The 25,506-nt window shown below is 37.6% G+C and overlaps 1 protein-coding gene and 1 long non-coding RNA gene across 9 annotated transcripts in view; one reads left to right on the top strand and one right to left on the bottom strand.

The window, feature by feature from the left end:
* LOC124186006 (steroid hormone receptor ERR1) overlaps positions 1–22,499 on the top strand; it is a 35,765-nt gene extending 13,266 nt beyond the window's left edge. The window contains exons 1-9 of one of the 8 annotated variants that reach the window (XM_046577315.1): positions 206–1,166; positions 19,343–19,504; positions 19,672–19,782; positions 19,901–20,042; positions 20,444–20,650; positions 20,896–20,934; positions 21,131–21,271; positions 21,360–21,562; positions 21,802–22,499. In XM_046577315.1, coding sequence (XP_046433271.1) covers positions 1,113–1,166; positions 19,343–19,504; positions 19,672–19,782; positions 19,901–20,042; positions 20,444–20,650; positions 20,896–20,934; positions 21,131–21,271; positions 21,360–21,562; positions 21,802–22,140 — 1,398 coding nt within the window. In that variant the 5' untranslated portion in view covers positions 206–1,112 and the 3' untranslated portion in view covers positions 22,141–22,499. Of the gene's footprint in view, positions 1–205; positions 1,167–12,549; positions 12,751–12,886; positions 12,965–19,342; positions 19,505–19,671; positions 19,783–19,900; positions 20,043–20,443; positions 20,651–20,895; positions 20,935–21,130; positions 21,272–21,359; positions 21,563–21,801 lie in introns of those variants that run through there. The other 7 variants (XM_046577312.1, XM_046577311.1, XM_046577316.1 and 4 more) reach the window with 7 other exon arrangements.
* Positions 386–22,743, bottom strand: LOC124186021. Its single transcript, XR_006871537.1, has 3 exons — positions 22,614–22,743; positions 4,547–4,553; positions 386–396 (listed from the first exon to the last, which is right to left on the bottom strand). It is a non-coding gene; the product is annotated as an uncharacterized LOC124186021 (long non-coding RNA).
* Positions 22,744–25,506: the final 2,763 nt, after the last annotated feature.

Raw genomic sequence — 25,506 nt, 5'->3', positions numbered from 1 at the left:
TCGCGGCCCTGATTAAATCGAGACGGATACACAACACACACACGACGACGAGGATGACGACGAGGATGATTAGGAGCCGCTGCGAAGGCCGGGAATTGGGGGAAAAGGAAGGAGCGAGAGGCGCGAGAGGCGCGGCGGCGTTGGCGGCAGGCGGCGTCTCCAATTGGAGAGGGAACGGCCGGCCGGCCGAAGCTCCAGTAGTAAAGTCTAGTCGAGATCGGGCGCGCGGCGCAACGCACGCAACGTAACGCAACGCGACGAAACGGAACGGAACGAAACACGCAGCGAAACGCAGCGAGACGCAGCGAAACGGGCGTCACACAGAGACGCCGAATTCTCGGGCGGCGCGCCGGCGACGTTCAGTTTTTCAGTAGATACGGTACCGTCGAGTTCAGACTCGCCGCGCGAGGCCGAATCTTCGCCCGTCTGCCGTTTTCACTGCCCCCTTTCAACTTCGCAGTACCTGCACTCCCTCGCCTTTGAGAAACCTTTCCGTTTTTCCCTCTGCGATCTCCTTCCTTTCCTCCCTCTCTCCCTCCCTCCCACCCTCACTCCTCTTTCTCACTTTTTCCGACCGTCATGCGCGCTTCTAAAAAATTGTTAATACCAATCACCGAGCGCAACGGCGACTATAACAATAATACAGGGTGTGCCAAATCGGTCAGTGTTTCTTCGTTGCTGTTTTTGTTTTTGTTGATCTCGGCCGCGTTGCCGGTTTCAAACGGTGCTGAGACACCGATCGGTTGACAGTCGAGGGGTCGAGTTTAAGCAATTAATAATACCGTAGACGTAGATAGATAATTTACACAACAGAACAAATACAATAATAATAAAAACAAATTAGCTAAACTGCTTATTCTCGTGGTGCGAACGAGAGACGATAAAGCGAACCAAGGAAAGTGAACGAGTTTCTATGGACGAAATAAACAAGTGTTGAGTTCTTACTTTTTCTCAAGTTTCTTCGTTTTTTTTTTTTTTTTTCGTCTTTCTCCTTTCGGAGCAACAACTTATATCGACAGTTTCTGTTTTGATTCGGGTGTTGACTCTGCTGGCGGATCGCTACACCGGTCTTCTGATCTTCGACTACGGATTTACCTGAAATACGTGTTTTAATGTACCCCGGAGTCACCTGCGACACCACCATGGATGCGTGGATGTACGATGTGGTATGTCACGAAACTGTCTCTAACTAAGCGTATATTTATTTTTCATATTTATTCTCATTTTTTCCGTTTGTTTATTTATTTAATTTTTTTTTTCTCCGTTTTGTTCCGGACTATTTTTCTTGTCGCCCCCCCCCCCCCCCCCCCCCCCATCCACCTTGATTGATCGAAAATTTCACTTCGTAATCAAATTATCCAAGTTACGCGTACATTTTCCTCTTCTTCGACTTCTTGTTTTTCCTCTTCGACTGTACTGCTTGTCGTCTCTATAAATTTTTATTCAGATGACGAGTGTACAGCGGGGAAAAACGAGGTAAAAAAAAAATAAATTATCATTTCGAATTTTTTATGATGCACTGCACGATATCGCGCTAAATTAAACGGTTTGGCGTCGCACGCCGACTGGCGATCATGCTAGAATAAGAAGAGGAAGGCCGGAGTGGCGAAAAACGAAACAGATTATTAAAAAAAAAAATTGTTAACTCGAGTCGCTACATCTTATACCCGTACAAACATACGCGCACAAACGCATACACGACTAGTATAATACATCTCTTTGTTTACATTTAAGTTTCTTTCGGAATATATTAACGCGCGGATGTAGGCATGTATGGATGTACGTATGTGAACATATATATATATATATATATATATAAACACATATGGATCTACGTATTTATGTATAGCATTTCGGTATTCCGAATTTCACGAACAAGAATAACAATAAGACACTATAAAATGCGAATAATATGTAATTATGCAGTCGCAAGTTGTACACTCATCCGTCTGTTTATACATACATCTATATGTACAGGGTTCGTACGCACAGGGAAAACCTGGAAAACTCGGGGAGTTTCTTACAGCAGGGAAAATTCAGGAAAAAGTCAGGGAATTTCTAAAATAAGACTGGAATTTTAAGTTTCTTGAAGAAATAAACTCGTTCTTATGCGTACGTTACTTGATATGAAACCTCCTTCCGTTTTTTTCTTACTGAAAATCGCTGGCTGTTGTTTGTAAATTAGTAGTCGGACAGTAAATTAATTACTAGGTAATATTGAAGGTATTAGTATCAATATGCAAAAAAATTGTCATTAATCAGCGGCATATTTCTTGGAAGGTTACTGAAAAAAATTCTATTTTAAGGCTGGAACACCTGGAATAGTCAGGGAATTTCGGATTCCAAAAAGCGTGCATACGGTATTAAAGTACGGCGTGAGTTGTTACGACACGTTTTTAATGTTTTTTTTTTTTTCAAATTTTTTTATCACTGCCGGCAGGCGTAACGTTTTTACATCTTTTTTTTTCTCTCTCTCTCTTCTTTTTCGGTATTCATTTCTTTCCTCCTCTCCATCCCTCATCTCATTATCGGAATTGTTTCTCCGTTTCATTTTTACCGTTCGATTATCGTCAATCGAACTTCTCGCCTCGTCTATGCCTTCTTATTTATTTATTTATTTATTTTTTTCCATCTTCTTTCCGTTCCGTTTGTGTTTTCTCTTAACCATTTTCTAAAACCCTACGGACCTTACAATTTCAATTCAATTCGTCAATTCCGCCGCGCGTATCTTTTCTTTCTCTTGCTTCGTTTGTTTATTTATTTTTATCTTTTCCTCCTCAATCGTCGCTTCTTTTACTTCCTTCGCGGCGCTCTCTTTTCGTATCGTTTAGTTTGGCTTCTCTCGTCGTTCTTTTTCTCTTTTTTTTTTTTTTTTTCCCCGCACAACGTGCTCCGCAAAGCATACAAGGCAGGCGAGAATGGCGACAACGATGATGATCACGGATCGTTTCGATATACCATTTGCAGCGGCGGCTCGGTTACGTCAGGCTTAATTATTTCATTAACATTGACACTGCAACATCGCGGTGATGGTAACAGTGTGAATACAGTGCTGCCGGTGGGTAGATTTACATACAACATTCAGATACCGTGTTATGCAGTTTGTTATACCATCATCGATAAATCTAGACTCAACCGAATTTTGCCACATGGTTATTATCATCGCCGTTGTTGTATATCAACATTTTTCATAAACTGTAATAATGCAAAATAGGGTCACGCAGAGCTTCTCGTGTTTTTGTCAATTTGCACGATACTTTTCATTTCCGACTACTTAATTCTTTTTTCACTTAATTTTTCACACGCGCGATTTATGTTTTATTCTTGCCCGGCTACCCACACCGAAAAAAAAAAAAATACTTGTGTTTAATTTCATTTAATCTAATCTAATCTAGTCCAATGCAACAGCTGTATTATTTGTAATGCCATGGATACGTTATAATATATTATACGTGCATAGAACGTTCTTTTACCTCGGTTACCTTTTTCATGGATGAAAAATTCAAGGCGAAGTAATCTATGTATAATAATATTTTCTCTTCTATTATTTTACCTCTTTTTCTATCTGCCCACGTTACTTTATACCTGTATCTACAATTTTCTTTTCTACGTTGTTCTATCACGAAAATTTCTACAACCCCTGATAATTTTCTCTCACAAATCATCCAATTTTCTATTGTTCGAAATTTTATTTTCATCTCCGTCGTCCTCAAACACACACACGCTCATTTTGTTACAAAGGTTTAATAATAATCTTTCTCATTTTACACGCTTCTACGTAATAATACGTACACAAATACAGGCATGTATTACAGTATATAACCGATGTGCTGTATGTGTGTATATATTTTTTGCATTTTCGACCTGTTATTTTTTTTTTTTTTTTTTTTTTTTATACCTCATTTTTTTGTACGCGCGTATTCATATACAGATAAATTGTTAGGTGCATATATATATGTGTATATGTATATATGTATATGCGTACATATATACATGGGTGTGGTATAAATACCTGTGCCAGCTGTGTACAGAGAATGAGAAAACTTGCTGGAAGACAGATATTATAATGTGTATATATATATATATATATATATATATACATATGTACATACACACACACATATGTAATTTGTACGTTTAGGTACGGAGGTGAAAAAAAAAAAAAAAATAGTGGGTTATAAAATTTTTGCCCACCACAAATTGCCTTACACAACGAAATCCCCGTCGTTATACGTATAATAGCCGTGCAACAATATTATACATGTTGCGTATAGGTGTGTGTATAAAATATTTATATACCTGAGTTAGATACCCGAGCTATTATATGTTCGCCAATTATTTATTGTGTATCGCGTATCGCGTGAGAATATGTAGGTATAATGCAATTACTTGTACAGGGATGTGGGCGTAATGTGAGCATGGGAGGTGGCGCATATGTATGTATGTGTGATTCATGTGCAGTGCTAAAAGTGACAAGGAAGGAAAGGGCGAAAGAGAGAGAAATAGGGGGGGAGAGAAAGTGATAAGGTGACGAGGAAACTACTACCGTGTGCCTTTCAACGTTGTTTTGTTGCGATCTAACCCTGAACTTACATTCTCATGTCCTTGTACGTTACGTTGCGTTGCGTTGCGTTGCATTGCGTTAAGAGAACAGCTGAAACACGAGGTGATTTATGTATGACGATTAAGCCAAGTCATTTCTCGTTAATATGCGCATGCGCATACGTGTGCATATTATTTATATATGGGCTATTCCACCAAACCCTGTACGCAAATCGGACCTCCGTTTTTGATGATTTTTTTTTTTTTTTATTATTTAGGTGTCGACAAAGAGATTTCTCGAGTATGAAAGAGCTCTGGGTTTTCCTAATTATTGAATTTTGCTTGGAAATTATTCAATCTAATTAAACGGTTCAAACGATGCCTTGAAAAAAAAAAAAAAACAAAAACACGGAAATTTTCTGAATTTTTCTTGAACGATGAGCATTTTTTTTCTCATTAGTCATTTTCAGCAAGAAATTCAGAAAATAAAACTTGAAATGTCAATTCCACCATGTTTCCTATCGTTTTTTGAAAACATTTTTGAACCCTCTAACTATATTTGAAAATTTCGACGAAAAATCTGATAATTAGGAAAACCCGTGTGAAATGAAGTCAGAGATTATTCGTACTCGAGAAATCTTTTTATCGACACCAAAATAACGTGAAGAAACGGTGAGAGTCAGACGCTGGTCGGGTTCGCATGCAATTCGCCATATAATATCGTGCGAAAATTGATCGATGGGGATCGATCAAGGAAATTAGATTAAGAAAATGATTTAAACTGCGACGCGAATTCGACGTTCTTATCGTTAATCCCATAAGACTTTAATTATATTCTAGGTTCAGAATATCGATTTTCAGTCTTTTATATGCCTGTATCAATTATACACTGCAGGAATTTCCTCAGCGCAATCAAAGTGGTGGTCGTGTCTGTAGTACTGGTATATATCCAAAAAAAAAAAAATCCGAACAAAAATTGATAAATGTCCTATATATGATAATGATTATTATCGTGTTAGTCGGGAGGGTGACAAAGAAGGGAGCTTTTGAGCTTGCGCGGTTTCGATTTATTTTTTTCTCTTGTCTCCCTTTCTCTCTTTCTCTTCTTCCTCTTTTTATCGTTTTCCACGAAACTATTCGCAGTGATGTCGGTGTAAGAAAAAGAAAGGAAAAGAACCGAACAGAACAGTACAGAATAACCGTCAATAGGGAAAAAAACCATCAATAGGGAAGAAGTGAGGGAAAAAAAAAAAAAAAAACCAAAGAAGAAGGAAAAACTTTGAAAGGAAAGTAATAAATAGCGTCAACGATACAATGATCATACACTCGCGGTAAACGTCGAACGCTGGGAATGAAGCGAAGTTGAGACGCGGCTTCAGGGCGCAGGTTCCAGTCGCGAAAAATAAATGCGGCAAAAAATATGGTGCAAAAAGATTCTGCGTCACCGTTCTAGACGTGAGAGGAAGGACGATGTACCGTAGAGAGCGAAACTGAAAGAAAGAGTGAAAGTGAGAACGAGAGTGAGAGGAAGAGTGCGAGTGGAGTGGAGTAGAGTGGACTGGCTCTCTCATTGTGTATCTACGAGTAGATAGGTATACGATGCACGGTGCGTTCCGTGCAATATCACGAGGTTGAAGTTTGTAGGGTTATAGGGTAACGATGTATATTTTTTGGAGGGGAATGATCGTAAAAGTTTTGCAAAATTTGACGATTTTCCGGAACTTCGGTGAACTGGGTTAAAGCAAAAGACGTTTACATTTTACGATCTCTCGACTACTACCGTGATCAGAGTAATTTTAAATTGACAAACAAATGTAAGTGATATTTCGTCGTGTTAACAAACGTTGCTGTATATAAACTTCAACCTCATCCAAAATTTAACAAAGCATACAACTTGAGAGTTGCAATTGTTTTGGAGATCATTTCTTGCATTTCTATAAATATGTATGTGTTTTCAAAAAAACTGGTCGACTCGGGAAATGTTATGCGATATTTTTTTCCTTCTTGATCATCGATGCAGAAGAGGGAGTGTATTGTCAGAAACGAACGGTTACTTTCCCATATTGTTTAGTCTCTGAAATTAGAATGACTATGCAATTGTACACAATATCGGATTTTCAGAAACATGGAAATTTAATTTGCCAACTTTTAGAACATACCAGAAAATTTTTGTGAAGAATAGTCAAAGTATGGAAAGTTACGAGTAAGAATTTAAAATTAGATGAAACACAAAATCATCGGAATAACAATTGTACATAATACAAGTATAGAAATTCTCTTTTCCTTCTATATTTTGGCTTCCTATTATTCTTTTCAACTTCTCGTGTTCGCGTATCCTGTAATACCGTTAATCAAACTACCGCGTCATAAAGAATTTCATATTTTCCTATTCTTTCAATTTCTATTGTTACGATTCCGATTTCTGTCCCTCGTCAAACGCCCGCATCGTCAATATCACCCATATGTTTTGCCAATGAATGTTTCTTCTTGAGTAACGTGATCAGGAAAAGGGAAGAATTTTGAAAAAAAAAATGAAAAGAAAAAATAAGATATATATCGCACGAAATGGAAGAAGCAAATTGAAAGCGACACCGCATCGGCGGTGGGTTCGATTTCCGCGGAATCTCTCACAGTTGCGATTCTGCGTGGCCCCGAGGCGACAGCAGCGCGCGACGCACGCCGTCGGGACGCTATGGAACACTCGAGCAAAATGGTTGGACGAGGTGTGGTGGGGGGTGGAGGGTGCGGCGGCCGTGGCGTCGAGAGGTGGCAAGTTTAAGGCCACGAGACGTCGGTGACGTCACACACCTCAACCCGGGCCGACGATCCTGACCTTGTACAATGTGTAACCAAATTCTCTCTCCTCTCCTCTCCCTTCTCCACCCCACCCATTTTTTTCGCGCGAATAATAATCACACGTTGATGCATATTCGCAGGGTCGCAGACATTTTTCGGTTGGCCGTGAGAGCGGTTATTTTTGTCCGAAATTTATCCAGTAGTTTCATTGCCATTATTCGTGTTTGTTATTAACCGTCGATATTATCGACCTCGACGTTATCGGCGTTACCGTTACTCTTCTTATTATTCATGTTATCGTTAATTTAGCTGTTATCATTTCTAAGATTATTTCTATTATCATTATTATACCTGCCGTCTCGAGGACGGGGGAAAATCCCCGCCCTTATTCGAAAAATAAATTGGGAAGAAAAATATGTATCGCCGAAATAGTATGAGCCACATCTTGTGCAGCGATTGTTATACATTATTATTATTATTATTATTATTATTATTATTATTATTATTATTATACCTACGGTATGCGCACGTGACGCATGTAGCTAAAAATTTTTCTGCGCGTACCTCGTTTTTCTATATCTGTTTCTTTTCATTTTTCTCTGTTGATATTTCTCTCTCGGTACTTTGCTAGTTTGCATTTATCCTAGTATTTATTTTTAATTTTAAACTCGTCTCTGCAATGTTTAAGCCTCGGTATGTATTTATACACACATCGTTACATACCTATATTACATACAGTCAAGTTTAAGTTTGGTTAGGCTAGGCTAGTGTCTGGCCATTCTTGTTTCCTTTTCATCTTTCGCTCTCTTTATCATTTTTTTCTTTTTTTTTTTCACTCCTCTCAAGGTTCATCGATTCGTTCCTTCTCTCCGTACCTAGAACCGGGAGAAACTGCTTTTTTCTCTTATTTTTTTTTCACCCGAGTTCTCTTACCTCCTCATTATAATTCTATTCTCATTTCGTTTTCATTAATCAAAATCAACGGAACGGAGCGAAGTAATATAATAATATAAATGGTATGAAATAAATGAAAACGAAAATTGGTGGCACAGCATATGGGGTTTATACCCAAAAATCCTGCACAGACTCTTACTGTATGTCTTATTTTCTTTTCCATTTTTTTTTTCCCCCAGTCTTACTTTTTTCTACGCGTGTATTAAACATTATTCTTGATTTTTGACAAGGTTAAACTTTGTCGCGTCTTCATTCAGCGAATAATTATAAATTTACTTACTGGAAACAAATTCAGCAACTGCAATGAAACGTATAGAAAGGTTCTTGGGAATTTTTTTTCCTTCCTCTTTTTCTTTTTTTTTTTTTTTATGTTTTCTGCACCCAAGCCTAACAGACCTCGGGAAATATTTTTGATATCGTTATAGTAATTATTTCGTAAAGCTGCGTATCAGCTGTTCACATATACCGATGATCTACGTCCTGCATCTCTTCACTTCTCGAAGCTATTGTTTGCAAGAAGAGAGAGAGAGAGAGAAAGAGAAAAATGATAATAAATAAATAAATAAATAAATAAATAAAAAACGTTGTTTTTCCGTTTTCATGGTCATTGTTTGCACGAACGTTGTGTTCCTTTGCTCTGCTCGTGTTTGTTTTTTGTTGTTTTTTTCTTTCTTTCTTTCTTTTCCTCCCCACCTTCATTTATTTTTTGATTTTTTTTTCTCCTCTCCTCTTTACACCCGTTTGTTTTCCTCTCCGGTGTATAATCTCTTTTCCTTTCGCGGTTTCTTCATCGCGCTTAATGGCGAAGCTTTGGTTCTCCTCTCGCCTTGGGTCTCGGTCTCGGTCTCGTCACTTCTCGTCTCCTGACCTAGGATACGCGCGAATGTCGCGTTACGCGGGGCTTGCCAGAGCGAGATTGCACACTTTGCACTCACTTTGTACCATGTCGTGCGATTTTTGGCCGAGGTTAGGCTCGTAGATTTTTCGGCCCGCAGGTATGTATACACTACACACCTACAGCGCTTTACGCGCATGCGTCCGCGCGATCCGCGCTGCGATAATACCGACTGAGCGCGTATGCGTGCATCCACGAAACTTCCTTCAATTGTACGTACATAAATCAGGAACATGAGCCTTGGTGTACAAACGGCGATATGCGCGAAAAATAAAATGAGAGGTGACGCGCGGTGATTTTTTTTTACCAATTTTTTTTTTTCGCGTCTACTTTTTTTTGCGCATCTCTCTCTTTCTCTCTCTTGTTATCGGTATTTTTGGCGGCGGCTTAGCCTTGAGATTCGTCCAAAACGCGACTACGTAGACACCGTGTTACGTATACCGTGGATTAGAGAGAGAAAAAATGTAAAGAGAAAGAGAGAAGGAGAGAAGAGCAGCACATCTGTCGCAACAGTAAATCGCTTGTTGTAACACCAGAGACGGATACATTTTTTTTTTTTTGTACTGTAGGTACGCAATACGTGTACGATATAAATTTTTCAACTTTTTTTTTTCTCAAACTTATATTTTAGATTACGATGCTACGAATTTTTTCCGTACACACGGAGTAAGAGTAAAGAGAAAAAAAGTAACAACAACAGGAAAGAACGGAACGGAGTTTTTAATTTATTTCGCAAGATTTGGTTGCGTAAAGTTTTTTTCCCGACGCGCCTCATCGTACGTCATTGTATATGAAAATGGGAGAAAATTCTATCCATCGCATTATTTGGTATAAATTGTCAATTTGAAGACAAGGAGATTGTCGCGTCGCCGCCTGCGTCATCCGGCGGTAGATGATAGACACATGAAATTCTAATATCCACGACGTTGTCGTCACTAGATCGTTGAATTCCCATTGAAATTCCGAATAAAAGATAACAAAATCTTTATACCGAAACTAGCGCCGCCTGGCGGAATTCTCGAGGCTTGACCCTGACCTGACATAACCTCACCGAATGTTGCATAAAGCGCATCCTTGAGATTGAAGTAATTAATTTATCGATTGATTTTCCTCTCGAATAATAGATGACGTTTTAACGAAACGTTGCAGTTGCAGAGGAAAGAAATTGCTTGTAACGAAGCAAGGAACTGAGTTGTAAGAAACTGAGGAAGGCCGTATACATTTGCGTATTTAATTACACTCGCATTGATACATCAATTAATTACACGTGTGTTATTATTTATTCGGCATATATATATACGATGGCATCGATCTATACATATTTATATACGTATATTATATACGCATGCAAAAACAAACATGCATGTACAAATCGTTTGGTGTAAAGTTCTAACTGTTCATAACTGTGATAACTTATCCGTAATGGAGCGCGAGAATTTCACATTTATATTTATAACTATGGGTAGCTGTGTAATTACGTACGTACACGTATACACGGGATGTTTTATAACGTGAAAAGATCTGCACTACGACGAAAACACTAAACAATATTGTAATAAAATCAGCGTAGTTGAATGAATTTAAAAAACAAAAATAATTTTTTTAACTCGTCTTACTCCTCGCCCTGATCATCCATTCATCCTTTTTTCAAATTTCTTTCTTTCACTCTCTTTCGTTCTACTATCCGTTTTCTCTTTTCTTTTCATAACGTTGTCGAGAAAACATTACGAAAAGAATAACGCGGCAAACCTTACTTCCCAAAATTCTTTTTAATACCGAATTTTTCATTTTCACTTTTCGACATGGCGATGGGACAAAAACGTTCTTTTTTTTTCACGTCTTGTTTTCAATTTGTTGCACGTACAACACACGTCAAGTTTACCGTACGCGTATCAACAATAAGAGAAAATAAAAAATAACTCCGCGAACTTCGATATTGCGAGTAAGTATCGCGTGAAATTTGCAAGCTCTGGAAAAAACAACGATGGAACGAAACCAAATAAAAATCCAAAAAAAAAAAAAAAAAAATACTAACCCGCTGAACGGGTAACGGGGCGGGGGGAGGAGGGGGGAGGGGCGAGAGGAAAACAAACATGAGGAGATTAGCTCTCTAATTGCGATACGGTGCGTCTGGGTTGGTGTGCAACGTACGATCGTAATACTTTACGACGAAAATTCGCGAGTAATGGCCGCTAGGCGCTATCTCTAAACAGTCCTCCTCCCCCCCCCCCCCCCCCCCCCCCCCCCTCGCCGCTCACCCCCCCGCAACCCTGACTCTCCGCACCTCGCGATTTGTATCAGATCCCGGCGGCGGCGGCGGTGGCGAACGCGGAGGCGGAGGTGGATGTGGAGGTTGAGGTGGAGGTGGAGGGGGAGGCGGAGGTGGGAGTTGACGGTGGCGGGACGCCACGACCTACCACAACGCTCAACGACACTTCAAGGCCAGCCGCGTTGCGAGAGGGAAACCCGACGGCTGGCTCTCGTTATCTCGGTCTCTCCTCTCTTTCCTCTCCTCTCCTCTCCTCTCCTCTCTTCTCCTCTCCTCTCCTCTCCTAGCCTCTCGTCGTGTTCTCATCGTGGTTTGCCGAAAAATATTGGCGAAATAATAAATACGCTCGCAGTACACCGTCGTCGTAGTTATAGGACTAATTTTTTATTTTAATTTTTTTTTTTCACCCCCTCCTCCCTTCCCTTTTCGTTTTGCACTTTTTTTTTATTTAACGCGAGTCCAGAGACCGTACGTCGTTTATAAATGTAAGGGGGAAGGGATAAGGAGAGGGGAAGATAAAAAAAAAAAAAAAAAGAAGGAAAAAAGTAAAAAGAAACACAACGCCCACATCGGTATTTGTTACCACGAATTCGAGTAATTGCGGCAGCGGGTTCAAAAATAAAAGTTACGAGAGTTACCCTAGTTTTTATATCTATTTCTGGCTTATTTTTAGTCGCTTGATAGCTATGATTTCACTGAAATGAAATCTAGGAACATATTGCAAAAAAAAAAAAAATCGCAATAATACAATACAGAAACACATGACGCATTTTTTAATTTGCGTGAAAGTTGTACGGATTTTATGGTCGAAAAGTGAATAACGTGATGAAAATATTTTAACGATAAAGATGAAACAATATAAGGTCGAGATGCGGCGGTTCATTTAATTGCATTAGCTAATTAACTCGAAGCGGTTAATCGTTGTGAACCCAGTAATAAAGAGAGAATCTTGAATCGGCCATTTTCTCTGTTCCTCTCCGCACTCGTAACTACCATAATTTTATAAGTCATTCTTCTCCGCGGCGTTCGATAGTTGAAGTTGGGCGTTGGAAGTTTTGGCGAAGAGGATAAGGAGAGGAGAGAAGAGGAATCTGTTATTGCCTGACGAATGAGCAAAGAAACGGAGATCGAGGGAGGGAAAGGGAAAAAGAAACGCTGTGATCCGACAGCTCTCGGCGTTACATCCTGTGTTATATTATTCCGCCAGCAGCGACGTATAATCTGTAAAAATACGTGCGGCATTCCTTGCCAAAACCACCAACTTCGTATTACATTCGCGTTACAACGTATATTGGTATTTTAATTGTGTATATATAAGTCATAAATTGCAATCGCGATGTATTCGTCGTTACGCCGTTGTTGTATTTTCTTGTTATTACAATTGGGAGGAAGGAGAAGGAATTTATGTTTCGCAACGAATGTAATTCTTAATACACCAGTTGTAGATACGTGTGTTAACCTCGGTGTGAATCGATCCGCGAGTCAAAATGCGAAACTCGAAACGAAAGGTATGAAAACGAAAAAAAAAAAAACAACATATAAACAAATACATGAATAAACAAAAAATGGACAAACCACCTACGTAAAAGACAAAATGTAAATTGAGCCTGTTTTGCGAGATAAGAAGTATCGAAATTGAAGCGAAAACGTTCAACGGACAAAATCAATGTTCAACGTTCATCTTGTCAGATTTTCGTCTGTTATTCTTTTCAGCTTTTTTTGTCTTGATCGGTTTTACGATGAACAAAAATGTGCAAATAATTGTCGAATACTCGGAGGATGAAAATGTGCGAACAAAAACACAAAAAAAAAAAAAGAAGAAGAAAAACCGATACAAAATCGGAATATTATTCGTTTATGTAAAAATTCTTCAGGTTTCTGTGCTTTTCGATGGTCACGTGCAGCTCACAGGTACTTACAAGAATATCTGGATTCAACGCACAGAGCGCAGATTTTTTTTTTTTTTTTTTTCTTTCTATTCGCACGTCTAGTAGACGCAGATACAATTAAAGGGGTAGAATCGTAGAGAAGACGCATTAATTCGTAGAAGGCAGAAGCGGATGACGAGAGAGGCGTGTGTGTAACGCAACGCAACGCGACAGAGGAGGAGGTAGGTTCGTAATCGATTCCCCGGGCCTCGGAGTTTTGCGAGGAGGTAGGGCTGGTCAGGGTCGACGGGCAGACCAACCGCCGAAAATATATTAGTTTATTTCTTCTATTTAGGTGCGCTGCGACGCGACGTAACGCAACGCGCAGGACGGAACATTATCCGAAGCGCTGCGCTCTAATCTGATCGGCCGATTCTTTAGCAGCCGCGATTTTATTCGCATCGGTTCTAGGAAAGAATTCGTATTTCTTTTTATTCGCACTCGTTTTACGATTCATTCATTCGTTCATTCATTTATTGGCTCATTTTACTGTTTATTTATTTTATTTTATTTTTTCCAACATTCAAATTTTCGTTTTCTTTTCTCAATTAGTCGTCGTTATTTCCTTCTTTCTCTTTCATTTCTTTCTGCTCTGGTTCCACAATTTTTTTCTTTTTTCTTTTATACACACACGTCGTACAGCGCAAGATTTGTCGATATTGTTGGGAACGTAGCGTCGCTTTTGGAAGGGGATGTACGTACATAGATGAAAAGAGAAGAGAATGGTACCGGGAGAAAAATTAATGACAAATTTTTATAATTATTGAACCAAGATTTTTCGATAATTTTTCTTCGCATGGAATTTATAATACACTTGAAACTTCGGCAAATGATTGTCATTATTTGCTATATATACACACATATATATATACATATCGCGTACTATTATCGCGCCTGGCAACAGATAAAAATATTAAATGAGACGGTTTGCGGACGGATTTTTTTACACGCATATCCATACATACGCAGGTAATAAAAGTGTATTTTCACGTAAATGCGTGTACGTGAAACGTGAAGAACGTATGACAATATAAATTATTGTAGGTATGATACGACGATGTTACAGATAATGCAGCGATAATAATAACAACAACAACGCCGATATAATCGCGTTATGTACTCGTATGTAACGATATTTTCGGTTTATTACCGACACGATCATGCGTTACATGTATCGGATTGGGTAAGGTCAGCTCAAGTTAGGTTTGAGACAAGATTTTATTTCGCACGTTATTTTCCCACCAAGCGGCAATGTTACGTACGTATGTATTATACATTGTATAGATAACGTCTCCGCAGCGTATCTCACGTTGCGAATCATTATTTTATCGCGCTTGGTTCTGACCGAGGATTTTGCGAGTGGAAGAAAAAGAGCAAACGAATAAGAGAGAAAAAATAAAATAACACAAACAATATCGCGTAATTCCCTTCATCAATTTTTATTTTAACAACCCTCTTGTATATGTTGTATGCTTTATGCAGTTTGTTTTTGCTTCAAAATACACATTCTTCGGATTAAAATCTTGGGATTTATTCAAATTCGATGAATTCGATCGAATCACAGCGCATTTGCGGTTCAATGTTTTTTATACTACGTATACAAGCAGCTGTTTGAATTTAATTTTAATTTATCGAATTGAGTTAGTTTTTCGTTTCTTCCCCTCCTCCCCCCAATCAGTCGAATCGAACGTTTTTAATCGTTCGATTATGAAATCGAATGATAATTTTTGGAGAAAGAATACCCAGCAAGATATCAGAGAATAAGTGGGAAAAAAAAAGAAATTGCCAATTATTTAAACAGCCACTCACAGCAGTTGTTTTCACATTATTAAAGTTTGTTGAAAATTATATCTTCAGTCGACGAATCAAATTACAAATTCACTGATAGAAAAAGACAAAGTTTGTTCAAGATTCGAGTATTTGAATTTGTCTGGAATCGAGTTAAAACGAGACCCCTTCTTAAAATGTACATTATTTATTTATCCGTTCTCGTTTATTTCTGTACTCCTCTTGTTCGTTTTAGATTCTTAGTCCAGTATGTATACATGTGTATATATATATATATATATATATATTCCGAAATTCTTTCGCTTCGCTTTCTCGCCGCGTGTGTCGCCAAAAAGTATAATATAAACTGTATACGTAGATAAAAGAAAGATAGGAAAAGCGAATTCTAAACCTTGTCAATACACTGCAAGAGTGCAGAAGGGCGAAAAATATGAGAAATTAAAGTGAGAGAAAAAAGAAACGCATTACATAAAATGAATAATCGAAAAATATAAGATTCCAATCTCGAGGTTTGAAAATTTATAACATAACACGTGATGACATATATTATGTATTATACCTGTATAATAATGTACGTTATACAAGATGTGTGCTTTTTATTTATCGGAATAAATTTTCACACGTCGCTTCGCGCATCTCGTCGTTTTTCATTTTTTCGCTCACAATAAAAAAGAAAAGAAAAACACACACACGCCGTGTTTGTTCTTTTCGTCTTAACAATTAATTTAGAAGTTGATTTTAGAAGCACCTAGAACTAGACTATTCTCATCTATACTTGTCTATCTATCTATCTATCCATATATCTACTTAACTAACTAATTGTCTGTTAATTCGTCATGCTTATCTCCGATATCTATGCATAATTAACGATTGATCGGACCGTAATATCAACATCCAGTTTGTCAGGAATGTATTAATACACGAGATGTTACAACGTTCGTGTATTTGCACACATGTACGGATATATACCTACATTCTGTGTGAATTGATGCGGTAGCAACAAGCCGAGCCGAGTCCGGACATCCATTCTCCTCATGCTGGGGGGCAACCTTGGGCCACCTTAAATAACTCCGAATATCCCGCAGTTTTCGTTCCGCCATTCCTTCGTTACGCCAAGTATCTTTCTTTACGCGAAAGGTGAGGAAGAAAAAAAAAAGGAAAAAAAAAACAAAAAACAAAGAGAAGTAAATTAAATTAGATGCAAACGAACCGATCGTCGATGTAAAGGAAAAAACAAAAAAAAAAAACCATTAAAACCTTTCTTGACGATTGTAATAAAATCAATGGTGCCGAATTATACTTAAATTGATACTTTTTAATAAATTTAATATCGATTCAAAAATCTAGCACGAAGATTTGCACAGAAAAAGAATGTAATTTCAGAATACATTTTTCTGTTTTTTTTTTTTTTTTATTTCTTTGTCTCGCGTTAATTTGAAATTATTTTGTTGTATAACATTCATTTGTTCTTCGAGTAGAATACAAAGTTTAGATTGTCACGTCTCTTACGGATTTGTATGCTTGTATTACGTACGGTAACTACGCGGGGTAATTCGATACGTATTTTGTATTTATCCAGATCGCGATACTTGATATATCGGTGTCGTGTAGAATTTCACGCAAAAAAAATGCATTTTTTGTTTTTTCTTTTTCAAATGAACTTTATTTTCACATTCTAATCATAGGCGATTCGTTGACGTGTAATTCATTCGAGAACAAGATCGACTTTGATTTCACTGAATTATACGAATAATGTGCTTTCGGCGTTTACAGAAGAATAAAGGAAAAAAGAGTAGAAGAAAAAAAAAAAATACATGTACTTCAGGATAATCAGATTTCTGTCAAGTTTTCTATACTTGCTTAAAAAATGTTTTTACTCAAGTTTCCACTTTATTTGATGTACGATATTCGAAAAAAAAAACGAGCAGTTATAGTTTTTTTCGAGCATGCTCAAAAACAATTTTCGAAAAAAAAAAAAAAAAATGTGCAGTACAGGTGTTGGAAAATCTGTAACAGATCTAAACAGTCGAAAAGTGAAAGTGAAAGAAGCGTTGGCATTTTGTTTTGTTTTGTTCGATTGAATAAAAAATTCACGGTGGGCGAAAAAACTGTTTCATCCGCGTTTCGGAGACGAAATAGAGCCGCATGCGGAAAAAAAAACGCGTGGCGAAGGATCAGATCGAAGAAGAAGAAGAAGGTCAGGGTTCGAGAGGCTGGCCCGAGTCGAGCCGCGGAACGACCCGTATTTATTTTCGTGAAAGTTTTTCGGCACCGCGAAGCGTCGCCGTTGGCCTTCGGCCGTTTGCGTCCCCTCTCGTTCCGTTCCGCCCCCGGATGGCGGATCACGGATCACGGATGGCGGATGTTCGCCGGCCGCGACAACGACGGCGACGTGAAAAGTCAAGTTCAAGGCCGTCCGATTCAACGCCGGGCTTTTCCACTCGTTTATCCCCCCTCCGCGCGCCCTTCGTTCCCTTACTTCCCTCCCTCTGCACTCCTCCCCTATCTTCGTCGCCCTACTTCGTTTTCGTCGCGACGCGTCGCTGACGCATAGTTGAGATCCACGTATGACGTCTACATATGCGTACGTACCGTGTGTCTGGTTAACCTCTCGAGAGTTGGCGAAACTTCGAAAATTTTCGCGATTTTTTTTTCCTTTTTTCCTCCTCGATCGTTGTGTATTACAAGTTTCATGTACGTTTGTAAGACGCGGATTTTTTTTTTCGTTTTCTTTTAAGACTGATTTTTCGACGAGGCGTAAAAATTTAGGGAGGGCACGGAACGGAGTTTTAAAAAACGCGGAGTATTGAATTTTTTGTAAGATGCTAAAATTTAGACTTTACATTTTAAGATTTTTGAAAAGATAAATTATCGCGATTTGAAAATTCGGTATTGTTTGGAACCTCGTATTTTCCTCGTCCTACGTTTTCACCCTCACTCTCATTTTCACTTGTCTCTTTTTAATATCTTTCTAATACCGTTATCATTTGAGAGAAAGAGAGATTGTGTAATGTCTTTCCGTTCGATATATTGTCGTTAAAAATAATTTTGGGAAATAAGTATTTTCGACAATTGACATACTCGAGTATGTATCTATTTATAATGTATTATACCAGACTCGTTTACTGACAGCAACCACGCAAGGTACGATTAGATTGTTTTAGGTATTCATCTCGACCGTGAACTCTCGATGATAAATTCCCGATTTTCGGAGCTTTGTTGAAAGCAATATTGTGATTCAGTTATTCTTGCCGTCTTTTTATACGACATGAAACAGCTCCTGGTAACTATCCAGTCCTGGAACTGATATCGCAGCCGAAATAAAATTCCAAGCGTGCACTCAGCGGCGGCCATTTTTGCTGCACTTACAAGCTTCCATTTTAACGGCGACTTACACCACGCGCAATTGTTAAAAAATCATAGTTTAGGATTAGTGAAATTAGAGTGAGAATAACTGACGGAGGGTTTTAATTAACAGATCAAAAAGTAATATAACGAAGAAAAACTTTACTTCGTTTGAGTAAAAATTAATTAAAGGACAAAAAAATCTCAAAACTTGACTGTTCAACTTCAACCTTTTTTCTGCTCACTCTACGCATGGTTACAATATATATTTAAACCGAAACACGTGTGTTCGTTGCACTTGGTGCATACATACACGCAACTTCTGCTTTCGGCAACGGGGAAAGGTATTTCGTAGAATTCGAAGTCTAAAATTGTTTGAACAAAAAGGATGAAACGTGTACGGTTCAGCAAAGAAAAGTTCGACGTTGTATGCGTATATATATATATAAGAGCGAAAGACGGCGCCTTTGCCGTTTCCTAAAAATACATTATGTATGTGCCTACAAGCATCTTCTCACTTCGAGAGAAAAATTCTGCGATTCTCTGCAGCCGCGCGCGAATCGCGAATGCAATTGTTTCTCGTTCCTTGAGATTTTCAGTTGCTATCGTTATCCGTACAAAACGTACAGTCTGCTTGTATTTGCAAATAAAGAAATTTTTTAAAATAAGGTCAGATTTGTGTAAAAAAAAAAAAATGACTTATCGAAACTTGTCGTTTCTATTTGAAGAATTATTTTCGATACACTGAACGGTTGGTTTAATTTTCGAGTTCTTGTGATGCTTTTTTCGATCTTACGTACTAAAGCTCGTGCGATTTTGTTTCAGGTTTCTATGATGTCGGGTGGCGACGGTGGCACTGCAGGAATAGTCGGTAATAACAGGACGACGACGATACCCAGTATAAAACAGGAGGTTGAAAATCCTACAACGCCGTCGCAGAATTACCACCAAGTTTGTTCGCCCACCACGACCCTCCACCACCAAGATGTGGGTATATCAATTTACGTCGCCTATTTTTTTTCATCGCGAATTGTTCGATATTTTCAACGAGACTCACTTTTGGTTGGGACTATCCACCCAATAATACCTCAATTTTGGTCAATCGATATTAGATACATGCAACAAAAATGAATGAATTTTTTTTTCTCGAAAAGGTGGTATGCGGTCAGGTGGACATTCCTGATTACGGGGGTGGAGGAGGAAGTCCCGGAAGTCCTGAAAGGCATCACTGTTCGTCGACAACGCAACCAATGGGAATGGCAGAGGTAAAATTATGGGTCAAAAAATCGAACCAAACAGTAGAGAAATTTTGTTTGGCAATTTTAGATCTAGTTTTATTGAAATGTTTAATTTTTTTTTTTTTTTTTTTTCTTATCTCATCAGGGCGGTATCAAAGAGGAAGACATGCTGCCTAGGAGATTGTGTCTGGTTTGCGGAGACGTCGCCAGCGGTTTTCACTACGGCGTCGCATCCTGCGAGGCTTGCAAAGCGTTCTTTAAACGAACGATACAAGGTAGGCTACAAGGTACCACTGAAATCCCTGCAACCGAATTCTTAGTTCATTTAAACCTTTAATAGCCGAGCCATTGAAAAAATCACTGTTCACTCACCGCTTCAAATTTTTTCTAAGAAAAATTACACGTTTTCAAAAATCGAGTTTTTCAATTTTCGTACCCGAATAAAGAGTTTTTCTTGAATGAAATTATTCAAAACTTTCTTTAGAGTGCGATACTGTTTGTTAAATTATTTCAGAACTTTTAGAGATGGAAATTGAAGAAGATATTTTAAATAAATAACTTCTTCGTTCATGTAGACGATGTGCTACAATGGCAACTAAAGGGTTAACAACAGTTCCAATTTCAAATCTTACAAGTTCTTCTTCGTACAATCTTGTCAAATTTTTATACTCTTTTCTCTATCTTTTAGGCAATATCGAGTACACTTGTCCGGCGAACGGCGAATGCGAGATAAACAAGAGAAGACGAAAAGCCTGCCAGGCTTGCAGGTTTCAAAAATGTCTGAGGCAAGGAATGCTCAAGGAAGGTGTCAGGCTCGACCGAGTTCGGGGTGGTCGGCAAAAGTACCGGAGATCCACCGAGCCTTACGCCATGATGGCGAGCATCAAACTCGAAGGTGATTTTTAAAACTGATCAATTTTCTTCATTTTTTTCAACAACTCTGCAGAGATTCCGAAGCCTCGAGAAAAGAAGACACGTTTTCCCTCCTCATCCTGTAGTTGGTTTATTTTTTTTTTCACGTGGCATATTGAACTCGATTTGTCTGTTTTTTATTCCTCTCTTTACAAAGATACAACAATAATATCCGATAATTTTTATCATTAAATGTATTCATCGCAACGATTGTCAAAATATTTCAAGCTAACGTTGGACCGACGACGGTTGCGTCCGGCGAAACGAGTGAGTAATATTCGACCTATATCTTTATATCGAGAATATAAAAAAAAAAATGTAAGAAGTAATAGCGCAGAAAAGAAAGGAAGAAACGGTAGAAAAACGGCTTGAGCGAAGAATGTAAAATATGTAAAGAAACCGAAATCCTGGTGAGGTTTTTGCCGGTTTTGCAAAAACCAAATTTCCTCCACTCTTGTTGCAGATAACAAAATGGTCGAGGCTCTGATATCCTGCGAACCGGACATGCTTCAGGCATCAAGTCCTTCGCTTACTTTGGACACGGATCAGCGAGTGCTCGGACAACTTTCCGATCTTTACGACAGAGAGTTAGTCGGTATTATAGGTGAGAAAAAATGTAGTGAAACAAAGCTGAATGAATAAAATAGCGGCAACGACTTGACACGTGATTCGACGTATTTGTTCCTCTTCAGGATGGGCCAAGCAGATACCCGGCTTTAGCGGGCTGGCTTTGAACGATCAAATGCGTCTGCTTCAGAGTACTTGGGCAGAAATTCTCACCTTCAGTTTGGCATGGAGAAGCGTACCGAACAGTGGCAAGCTTAGATTTGCCCAGGATTTTACCCTAGATGAAAAAATTGCCCGGGAATGTCACTGCGTCGAACTTTACTCACATGTGAGTAGAACAAGTTAGAAATCGATTTTTCATACGCTGCTTAAAAAAAAAGTTTTTTTTTTTTTTTTTACACCTCAGTGTAACGTCTCACAATTTTATCACACCTTTGGAATAAAGCGCCAAACGAAACAACGCTTCTCTCGAAAAATTTCAATTCAATCCTGACAAGACCAGAAAAAAAACGCAAATAAAATTATCAACGTCTAATTTGTTTCTCATCCCTTTCAAAACTATCGCAGTGTATACAGATAGTGGAACGACTACAGCGACTGAGCTTGTCGAGGGAAGAATTTTACGTACTAAAAGCACTGGTGCTTGTGAACAGCGACGCAAGATTGGACGAGCCTCAGTCTTTGGTTCGTTTTCGAGATGTGATACTGAATTCCCTTTCCGACTGCGTTGCGGCAGTTCGACCAGGTCAGGGTATACGATCAACGCAAAGTATGTTCCTAGTCCTGCCGAGTCTCAGGCAAGCCGACGGTATTGTTAGAAAATTTTGGACCAGTGTTTATAGGACTGGCAAAGTACCGATGAACAAATTGTTCGTCGAAATGTTGGAGGCTGCTTGTTATCGATGAAAGAGAGGAGACGAAGGAAGGAAAATTGTTTGTTTCTTATTTTTTCCAATCGTTATTTTTTTATTTTTTTTTTTCTCGCAACGACATTTCTCTCCACTTTTTGTCCACACTACACAAATACCTGTTGTTATCATTACTATTATTAATATTACTATTACTATTATTACCATTACTACTAATATATTGTTTTATGTACATTATTGTTATTATCGTAAGGATTAGCTACTTTGTAATTTCACATCACAATCGGCTTCGGCTCCCTATTATTTATTTATTTGTTACATCGTTACCCTTTGAATTCAAAGTATTTAGATTTTACTTTCGCAATTCGTTGTCTTCACACACACACACACACACACACACACACACACACACACACACACACACACACACACACACACACACACACACACACACACACACACACACACACACACACACACACACACACACACACGCTCGCGCGCGCAAACTCTTTCTCTCTCTTTTTCTCATTATTTCTATCTCTGTATATTAATACTTCTCTATGATTACCGTAGTAAGAAGCTTTTGAGAAGAGAAACATGGAGAGAGAGTGAGAGTAAGAAGTATAAAAAAGGTAACAAAAAATTGAAACTGTCATTTTTCGTTCAACTTTTATTATTCGTTTATTTTTTTTTTTTTTTTCTCGATAAAAGAAACGTTGCGTTTTCTTAATTACGTAATGAATTATTCTTTTATATCCCAGTGCTATTTGCAAAGTAAATATAGTCTTACCTCAAAGAATGATATAAGAGAACCAAAAACGTGAAAAAATATTTAATAAAAACACATTAAAGAAAAAAAAAAAAGAAAGTAATCCGGTGTTAACGTAGCGAAAGAAAGCGATAAATGTAATAAACTAAAGAAACCATGTACAGAGTTATCTAGTGTATTGGAGTTTAAAGAAACTTTGACGAAAATTGGGACTCTGAGGAGTGCATAAAATCGTCAAACTGTGAGTATAGGTAATTTTTGAACGATTAAAAAGTGAAAAAGAGAGAGGAGACAAGGATTAAAAAAATTAAAAAATTAAAAATATCTCGAATTTGCTGTGTGATAATTTCTGTTTTCTGAAAATGGACATACGTAGAGGGATGTACGTAATATTATAGGAGGATAGATGGACGAAGAAGCAAAAGCAAAATTCAGCTGTCTTAATGAATTCGCGAAAATAAGAACGTTGCTGGTGCTGTTTTTCTTTTCATCAAAATGATGAAATGAAAATGTGAGATCAAGTGAATAATGATTGAATTGAAAATTAAAGACGAATGAACGACAAGAAAAAAAAAAAACAGTGATAATAATCAGACGATACGAAACTCCCGGATAGGAGTTATTTTATGATAGAAATTAGGTGTAACAAGTAAACCAACAACAACGTCAACAATAATAACAGTACCAATAATAATAATAATGATAATAATAATGATGATAAGAACGCGTTGTACAGAAAAGAAAGAAACAAACGAATTGTATTTTTCTTATTTGCTATGTTATAAAATTTCGTTATCGTTGAATAATTAAAGAAATCGAGTCATCAAAGATTTCAGAATGGCTGTGGATGATGATGATGATGATGAGGAGGACTAGGAATATAGAGAAATGGAAATTTCCATACATAATAACATAGATACAGCAATATAGTTCCGTATAAATAAATAGAATTAATTTCATGTGGCAAAGCTAGGTTCGTGTTTTTTTTGGTTTTTTTTTTCCAATTCAAGACGTACGACGTGCGTAGTAACAATTTTAATTTACCTATTAATAACAAGTGAATAAATAATCGAATGAAAATAATTGGCTACTAATTCACGTGGAGTAAGAATACTAATAATGACGACTATATGAATTTTGTATAATGATTATTGTTATTGTCGTTGTCGTTGTTGTTGTTGTTGTTGTTGTTATTATTATTATTATTATTATATTTTGTATGATAACTTAGCTGTCAAAGATCGAATTCTAATTCACGTTCAGATTGCATCTTCTTCGTATTTACATGGATAACGAAAAGAGATGAAAAAAAAAAAAAAAAAATACCAGTGATAATACGCATATATAGCGTGTAGCCATAGTGTGAATATTTATTTCTCATGTAAGACATGGAAGATACGATTTAAATTTTAACAAATTGAAAAGAGAAATTACCAAAATTTAATGTATGCAAGAAGGCGAGCAGAAAAAAAAGTAAACGACACAATAACTTGAAATCAAGTCATCTCGTTTGCATATAACTCGTCTGTGCGTGTATGGATGTATATATATATATATATACACACACACACACACACTGTAATTATACATTTACATTGTAAAGAGAAAATGGTAGTAGCCGTAAAATGCGCAGGGAATATATTCAGGGATCTTTATTATTGTTATTGTTATTATTATTACTATATAATTAACAATATTATTAATTATATTGAATTACCCGATAGTCGTTATTACCGTTGCTCGAAGAATGGTAGTTTTGTTTTAGTTTTTTGTTTATCAAAAAAAAAAAAAAATTGTCCCGCGCTGCCAACGAAACAGCAGCATGATAATTTTTAAAATACGTAACAGAATACTTGTACGATATTAAGTATGTGGCGTGAGAAAAAAAAAAAAAGAAAGGAGATCGAAGAAATATGAGAAACGTGAAAAGTTGGTTTCATTATTTTTTTTATTTTTTTTTTTTTTTTGAAAGCGAATGATCGATTTATTCGTACCGATCAAAGTTAGAATGGCTGTTATATTTTACATGCATCGGAAAGTGATATTCCGGTGACGAAGACGAGGAGGTTTTAATTTTTAATCGCGTAAACGAAGAAAGAGGAAATCAAACAACGAACGATCAAAAACAGATTTTCTTTAATTCAATTATCAAATTTCGTTTTTTTTTTTTTTTTTTTTTTTTAATCACAATTTTTCCGTCTCTTTCGTTTTTTGTCCTTTATTATTGTAAAAACGCGAGTTCTTCTCGACTAGAGGTTGTATCTTTAACATAGGTAGCAAATTATAATTTTTTTTCCGTTTGTCTTTCCGTTCCTATTCTGTTGTCTAATTATTTTTTTTTGTTTCTTCCTCCAACCGACGACGACTCGCTACTCTTTTAAAAAAGAAGTTTTTTCCCCCCCAATCTTTCTCGAATATTGCCCGCATACGCGCGCGTGTGTGCGTGCGTGTGTGTGCGTGTACATGAAATATGCGGCAGTGCTTAGCGCGTACCGTATAATATATATGCATAAAAATTAAATACGGTGTAATAAAATTAATATGACGAAAATGAGAAAAACGAAAAATATTCGCAGAGAAAGAAAAAAAATGCTAAGACAAAGAAAAGTAACTTGGCTGTTGAATACCACG

Source organism: Neodiprion fabricii, chromosome 7 (assembly GCF_021155785.1).
Source record: "Neodiprion fabricii isolate iyNeoFabr1 chromosome 7, iyNeoFabr1.1, whole genome shotgun sequence".
In the NCBI taxonomy this organism is placed as follows: Eukaryota; Metazoa; Arthropoda; class Insecta; order Hymenoptera; family Diprionidae; genus Neodiprion; species Neodiprion fabricii.
The sequence above is the reverse complement of the archived record's forward strand: the minus strand, read 5'-3'. Positions and strand labels throughout refer to the sequence as shown.